Raw genomic sequence first — 8,110 nt, 5'->3', positions numbered from 1 at the left:
ATCAAGGTGCTATCATCACACCCCTTTAAAAGGATTGTTTCATTACAACAGTGTATCCCTGTCTGCTCTGTCTGATCTGTGGGGAAGGGGGCTTCAGAAGGAGAGTCCAACCACTGTGGCCTCCTGCCAGTCACGAGAATGGGGGCCCATATTCCAAGAGATCTATGGGGCTCCCAGATATAGCCAGGTGCTTGTACTCAGCTAGCTCTAGCAGTCCCTTAAAATGAATGGAGGGGAGGACAATTCCTTTGGTAAATAGTAAGGAAATTAGATATAACCATTCTACTATTATGTATATGTTTATTTTTCTGCATATTATACATATTTCTTATTCTACATACAGTATGTACAGCTTTCTGACAAATAAAAGGAAATTCAGTTGTCAATAATGTACCCTGCATAAAGTAGGTTCTAGTAGTATACAAAATAATTCCTGCAGTATGCAATAAAACAAACTTTTTAGCATTTTTATTTGAATACATTACTTTACATTGTTTTATTACAATAAGTCACATGAATGTAAAGAAATACTGAAACCCTCCGAGGGCTCCTACTGCCACTGCTGTTTTGTGGCTCAGGCATACATCTGTGGGCAAACAGAAAATGTATTAGTACAATCTAGAAAAAAAAATGCATTAATTATCAGTGGCACAAATACAGTACATAAATGAATAAACTAGGCAATGACTAAAGATGAGATTCATTTACAACTTCCCAAAAATTTGGCTTTTGTAATTCGATTCGGGTGAACGGCTCAAAATTGCATTTGCCATTTTACTGAACAAAAGTCAAAAGATCAAGACATCTGCACCAAAATCAGATAATTTTGGGACTTTTTTACTTTTAAAAACATACAGAATCTGACACTGCTACCCATGCATTTACCCATAGCCAAATATTGTTTGTCACCGTGACATTACTAATGTTGTCTTTGAGTTAAAGTGCCTGAAAAGGATTGGATACACTTCTGCCCCAGATACATGACTTTTCAGGGCAATCTGAGCACTTTTAATTTGGATCATCAATTTATCTGTACCTGAATCAAATCTGCCAACCAATTTGTATGAATTGGACCTCAAGAAATTCACTTATCTCTAGTGTTGACTAAAAGTACAAAAAATACCATGTAGAATAATGATCACATACATAGGTTACTTGTTTTGAGCAGTTGTTTGCTGGGAGCCTTATGGAGGCACACAAAGTACCAATGTGCCTGTAGGCACTCGGTGTATCTCCATATGGTACCTCCATGAGGTATAAGAGCTCATTCACATGACTGAGTCCATATTTTTTTTATATACAAATAGATCCATGAAAAACTGATAGCAAACGTATGTGTTCCATGAGCTATCTGATTTTTTTCAATAAATTGGCAAGTCTGATCGGCAAACATGGGTCAGAATATGATCTACTTTCAGTTTCTTGGATTGGGCACATGAGTCCATTCAAATTACAAATGTGTTAATAGCTCCAATGACTTTTACAGTTCAGTGTTCTATCCATTTTTAAAATAAATAGCACACTGAAAAAAAACAATTGTTTGAATATGATATTCTCCTCTTAATGTCATATGCAATATATCATGGCCCTGTACAGCATGGAAGTTGTATGGAGTGTGACACAGTAAAGGGTATGGTCTGGGAGGACAGGTATTTTCCTCCCAGTGTGTGCTGCTAGGCTGATTTGCAGCCAGGTGGTGTCAAACACCGGATTGGATTTTAAGTGCCGGTCCGGGCTTTGACAACACCTAGCTGTCCTTAAAAGACAGCTGGGCTCAGCAGCAAGTTGTCTCTGTTTTGGGATCTGAGGCATGGTGTCGTGCTAGAGGACTGAGAGCCGCATGTGGGGAAACAGGCCGCCTAAAGTCTGTTGTGGACCACTGAAAAAAACTGCTAACAAGGTGACGGTTTTGTTCTTTGGACTTTCCTTTGTGTGAACGAACACCAAGACTGAAAAATGTCGCTTTGTTTTTGCCTTGTGTGTGAATAAACACTGAAGTTTTGTTTTACAAACTGTTTTTTTGCCTCTGTTCTACGTCCGCTTACCCTGCCTACCAGAGCGAATCCCCACAATTTGTGGCTCAGAGCGGGCACACGCAGTGACGCTGGCCTGAAGGCCGAAAAGTTTTTGTTTTTTCCAGGCATGGGTGTATGTCTTATATCAAGCCGTCAAGGTTACGACCCGGGTCCCCTGACAAAATGGAGGCGGTCGTGAAAGCCCCCATGGAGGCTAACTTGCAACAGCGGGAGGCTAACAAGTAGCAGCAGGAAACCAACCAGCTGCTATTACAGCATGTGATGGCGTTACAAGCGGCAGGGGCATCCCAGAACGTCCACGATGCCCGGAAAGCTGTCCGTGCTGCGATCCTTAAGATGACCCCCTCGGACGACGTCGAGAACTATATGGCGGTATTCAAAAAGGTGGCCGTGAGGGAGAAGTTACCCTGAGACCAATGGGCTGAGGTCGTTGCTCCGTTCCTGGCATCTGGATCCCAGCAGGTGTTTTTCGACATACCAGATGATCAAGCGGCCGACTACCCGACCGTAAAGAGTGAGATTCTGGCAAGACTAGGGGTGAATGTATTGGTCTGGGCCCAGTTGGTGCATCAGTGGGATTTCAACCCGGCTGAACCTGCCAGACTGCAGTATTATGATCTGCTACACCGGTTGCAAAAATGGCTGCAGCCTGACATACTGAGTTCCACTGCTATGCTGGACCATCTGTTGTCTGATGTGTTCTGGAGGGCTTTGCTGTACCCTCTCCAGCACTGGATCGGCCAGGTGTCCCCTGGTAATGCCCTAGAGATGGTTGACCTGGTGGAGCGCTATGAGGCCACCAGAAATCTACAGGGGGGTTCTTTGGGGGGGGCAGTTAAACCCCGGAAATATCCACCCTCAACCAGGCGGCTATGGGCAGCAAAACCTGCTCGGGATATACTCCCTACAGACCCAGCTCCAATGGTCTGTTGGCGGTGTCAAGAGCCTGGTCACCTAAGGGCCGACTGTCCCCATCGGGAAAAACCCATGGACACTAACTATGGCTACCACCCCTCAATGTATGCCAGGAGGCTATGTGAAACCGATACCCCAGAGACAATATACAATAGTCACCTGTGCCAGGTGCAAGTGGGAGATACCCTGGCGGTGGTGCTGCTGGACTCAGGGAGCCTGGTGTCCCTGGTAAGAGCTGCCCTGGTGCGGCCCGCCGAGTATACTAGCCAAAAAGGTGACTATTGTATATTGTCTCTGGGGTATCGGTTGCACATAGCCTCCTGGCATACATTGAGGGGCGGTAGCCATAGTTAGTTTTGTTCTTTGGATTTTCCTTTGTGTGAACGAACACTAAGACTGAAAAATGTCGCTTTGTTTTTGCCTTGTGTGTGAATAAACACTGAAGTTTTGTTTTAAAAACTTTTTTTTGCCTCTGTTCTGTGTCCGCTTACCCTGCCTACCAGAGCGAATCCCCACAGGAGCCATATTATATGTTTACGGGGCAAAAAAATAAATAAGGCAAACTGTTAAAGACTACAGTGTGCATCCATGGAGACTTAAAGGACTATCCCACCGCCCCTAGTGTCTCTGGCCGGCAGGTGGACTCATGAGGTGGCCATCGCCATTAAGTTACATTATGAACTAATAATTGGCAGAAACTTCCCGGTTTCCCGTCAATGTGGCCTGAGGCAAGAGTCACCGATACTCATGGGGCAGGAGTAGCCCCAATAGAATGGCCTTGCTCAGGGGGGAAACCGGAACCCTGGGAACCTGAGGCCAAAGGGCCAGCAGTAGGGGTGGAAAGGGGGGGAGCCAACCCCACTGAATGTAATGGTGGGAGATTTGCCGCCGGGTCCGGAGTTGACAGGCCCTTAACGTCTCTGGAGACAATTTTGGAAGAGCACAGCACCAGGGCCCGACTCTATCTCGGGCCTGGGAAAATGTGGTAGTAGTTGAGGGTGAGTCGCAACAACCGAGGGCCGAGTCTATGTTCACCCGTTTTGTGGTTGAACAGGAAATGCTGTACCGGGTAAATCAACTACGGGGTGAGCATATTGAACAGTTGGTGGTGCCCAAGGCGTATCGCAAGCTCGTGTTGGAGTTAGCCCACCAACATGTTCTTGGGGGGACACCTGGACCAGCAGAAAAAGCAGGACCAGATTTTACAGTGGTTTTACTGGCCCAGTGTGTTCAGAGAGGTAGAAGAGTATTGCAAGTCTTGCCCAACCTGCCAGATAACCAGCCCCCAGCCACATTTCCGTAGTCCCCTGGTCCCTCTCCTGATTATTGAGTTTCCATTCGAGCCAATCGCTATGGATCTCATAGGCCCAGTACTTAAGTCCGCTAGAGGACATCAACACATCTTGGTAGTCCTGGACTATGCCACTCGGTACCCCGAGGCGGTGCCGCTGCGACATACCTTCGGCAAACTCATAGCCAAAAAGTTAATTGAGATGCTTTCCCGAATGAACCTACTTAAAGAGATTCTGACCGACCAGGGGACCCCTTTTATGTCAAAAGTCCTGAGGGAACTCCGTAAACTACAACAGATTAAACAGTTAAGGTCGTCCGTCTATCACCCGCAAACAGACGGCCTGGTAGAGAGGTTTAATCAAACCTTAAAGCGGGTGGTCTCATGTTAGCAGTGCGAGAGGTGCCCCAAGTCTCTACTGGGTTCTCGCCCTTCGAACGTCCACGTGGTCTGTTGGACATAGCAAAAGAGGCGTGGGAACAACAACCCACACCGCATAAAAGTGTGATTGAGTATGTCACTCAGATGCAAGAGCGGATGGCGACAGTGTTGCTGCTGGTTAAGGAACATATGGAGGCAGCTCAGCGAGCCCAGAGTAGAGTCTATAATCGCCAGGCTCGGGTTTTGGTTCTGGTACCCACCCTGGACAGTAAGTTCCTGGCCAGGCAGCAGGGGCCCTACGAGGTACTCGAGAAAGTTGGAGAGGTAAATTACAAGGTACATCTGCCAGGGCAGCGAAAGCTGAAGCAGGTTTACCATGTCAATTTACTAAAACCTTGGAAAGATAGGAAGACCTGTACAGCCCGCGGCAGGGTTTTCTAGCGGAAGAGGTTCCAGCCCCTCTGTCTGATGCAAGGGAAGCGGTTGCCACAGTAAAACTTGCTGACACCCTCTCCTCTAAACACGCTCAGGGGGCCAGGGAGTTCATTAGTCGGAACATGAATGTGTTCTCGGACCTCCATGGATGCACTTCCGCAATCTGGCATGGCATAGTCACTGAGCCTCAGGCAAAAGTCTGGTTAAAGCCATACCGGGTACCTGAGGCTCGGCGACAAGCCATCGCGGAGGAAGTGCAGCTAATGCTGCGGCTAGACGTCATCGAGGACTCAAAAAATGAATGGGCCAGTCCAATAGTCTTAATAGCCAAGCCGGATGGGACGTTACGATTCTGTAACGACTTCCGCAAACTTAATGAGGTTTCCAAGTTTGACGCATATCCCATGCCCCGAGCGGATGAGCTTATTAAGAAGATAGGTCAAGCCCAGTATTTCTCTGTTTTGGACCTCACCAAAGGGTACTGGCAGGTATCCTTGACAGAGGCTGCCAAGGCGAAAACGGCTTTCATCACACCAGAAGGGCTGTATCAGTATAAGGTATTACCCTTTGGTCTACATGGTGCTCCCGCCACATTTCAAAGGCTAATGGACATTGTACTCCGTCCACATCATCGGTACATTTTGGCGTACCTGGACGATATTGTTATCCACAGTACCAACTGGGAAAGTCACCTACCTAAGGTACAGGCTGTGGTGGACTCCCGTAGGAAGGCTGGCTTGACCGCTAACCCCAAAAAGTGCGCGATAAGGTTAGAAGAGTCTAAATACCTTGGGTATGTCGTTGGGCGAGGAGTCATCAAACCCTAAGTAAACAAAATAGAGGCAATACAGAATTGGCTCCGACCTGTCACCTCTAGGCAAGTAAAGTCGTTCCTGGGGATGGTGGGCTATTATATGAGGTTCATCCCCCACTTTGCTATGATAGCCGCACCATTGACAGGACTTTTGAAGGGACATAAGTCCATGATGGTTTGCTGGGATGATCAGGCGGAAGAGGCGTACTCCGTTTTGAAGTCGGCCCTGTGTGGGTCCCCGGTTTTGGTGACTCCCGACTTCAAGCGGGATTTTATAGTACAGACGGATGCCTCCGGGGTGGGCCTCAGTGCTGTACTGTCCCAGGAAGTCAATGGGGAGAAGCATCCTGTTGTCTTCCTCAGCTGTAAGCTCACCCCAGCCGAGACCAGTTACAGTACAGTGGAGAGAGAGTGCCTGGCTATCAAGTGGGCACTCCATTCTCTCCGCTATTATTTGTTGGGGAGAACATTCCGCTTGGTGACCGACCACTCCCCTCTCAGGTGGATGATCCAGGCCAAAGACAGAAATGCCCGGGTCACTTGATGGTTCCTGTCCCTAGAGAACTTTACATTTACAGTGGAACACAGGGCAGGCCGATTACAGGGAAACGCTGCTGCCCTGTCCTGAGTACATTGTCTGGCGAGGGGGGGGTATGTGACACAGTGAAGGGTATGGTATGGGAGGACAGGTATTTTCCTCCAAGTGTGTGCTGCTGGGCTGATTTGCAGCCAGGTGTGGTCAAACACTGGACTGGATTTTAAGTGCCGGTCCGGCATTTTAAGTGCCTAGCCGTCCTTAAAAGTTGTCTCTGTTTTAGGATCTGAGGCATGGTGCCGTGCTACAGTGCTGAGAGCCGCATGCGAGGAACCGCTGGAAAAACCTGCTAAGAAGTTGACTGTTTTGTTCTTTGGATTTTCCTTTGTGTGAACAAACACTAAGACTGAAAAATGTCGCTTTGTTTTTGCCTTGTGTGTGAATAAACACTGAAGTTTTATTTTACAAACGGTTTTTTGCCTCTGTTCTGTGTCCGCTTACCCTGCCTACCAGAGCAAATCCCCACAGGAGCCATATTATATGTTTATGGGGCAAAAAATAATAAGGCAAACTGTTAAAGACAACAGTAGGAGATTATTATAATAATGAATATACATTTTTTTCTTTAACTTACCTAAAAACATTCTCTCTCTTCTTTTTACCCTTTTTGGAAAATGATTCTCATTGGCAGCATTCTCTGAATCTAACTCATGTCCTAGGATGAATTTTGAATGACATTACATGGAAACCTTGATTTACTGTAGTCATTTATGTGTTTACTGCTCTTTACTTTGGGTCACAAAAGCAGAATTCTTTTCAGTGCAAGGATTACAGAACACTTGCAGACAGACATTTGTAATAGTTTAACTGCAATCTGACCACACACACAGGAAAAAAAAAACAAATGGAGAAAACATGCATTCCAGGTGCTAAGCAGCAATGATCAAGCCAAAAGCAAGGCGTGTAACAGTCTGCAAGGTCAAAAAGGAACCCAAGAAAAACTCTAAGCAACTAAGACCTTTCTCACATTAGCTAATGTTAATCTTCATGAGTCCACCATCAGGAGGACACAAAACACAAATGGTGTGCATAGCAGAAGAACATTGCTGCCCATCTGCAGTTTGCTAATGATCACTGGAACATGCCAGAAGGCTATTGAAACAATGTTTTGTGGATGGATTGGACCAAAATAGAAGTTTTTGGTATACGCGAGAAGCATTATGTTTGAAAAAAGAAAAACACTTCTTTCCAGCATATAAATGTTGTCATCCCATCTATAAAAAATGGTGGTGGCATCATGGTTTGGGCCACTTTTGCTACATCTGGCCCACTACAACTTGCCATCATTGATGGAACAATGAATTCTAAATTATACCAACAGATTCTGAAGGAAAATGTCAGGACATCTGTCCGTGAGCCGAATCTCCAAAAAAATATGAGCCATGAAACAAGACAATGACCCTAAGAACAAAAGTCATTCTACCAAAGAATGGTTAAAGAACAATAAAGTTAAAGTTTTGGAATAACCAAGTCAAAGTTCTGACTCCAATGCAATATAATGCCTCATTCACGCGTCAGTATTTTTGTCAATGATTTCCATCAGTGATTGTGAGTCAAAACCAGGTGCAGCTCTAAACACAGAAGAGGTACAGATCTTTCCCTTATACCTTATGTTTTATGGAGGCTCCAATCCTGGTTTTGGC

General features: G+C 46.1%; 1 protein-coding gene across 1 annotated transcript in view; it reads right to left on the bottom strand.

Moving 5' to 3' along the window:
• Positions 1-466: 466 nt before the first annotated feature.
• Positions 467-8,110, bottom strand: part of C7H16orf89 (chromosome 7 C16orf89 homolog) — a 163,884-nt gene continuing 156,240 nt past the window's right edge. Inside the window, exons 5-6 of the mRNA XM_040440635.1 lie at positions 7,042-7,122; positions 467-586 (exon numbers count right to left, since the gene is read on the bottom strand). Coding sequence (XP_040296569.1) covers positions 510-586; positions 7,042-7,122 — 158 coding nt within the window. The 3' untranslated portion in view covers positions 467-509. The remainder of the gene's footprint in view (positions 587-7,041; positions 7,123-8,110) is intronic.

This window comes from Bufo bufo, chromosome 7 (assembly GCF_905171765.1).
Source record: "Bufo bufo chromosome 7, aBufBuf1.1, whole genome shotgun sequence".
Lineage (NCBI taxonomy): Eukaryota > Metazoa > Chordata > Amphibia > Anura > Bufonidae > Bufo > Bufo bufo.
Note: the sequence above shows the minus strand (reverse complement) of the source record. Positions and strands in the feature narration are given on the sequence as shown.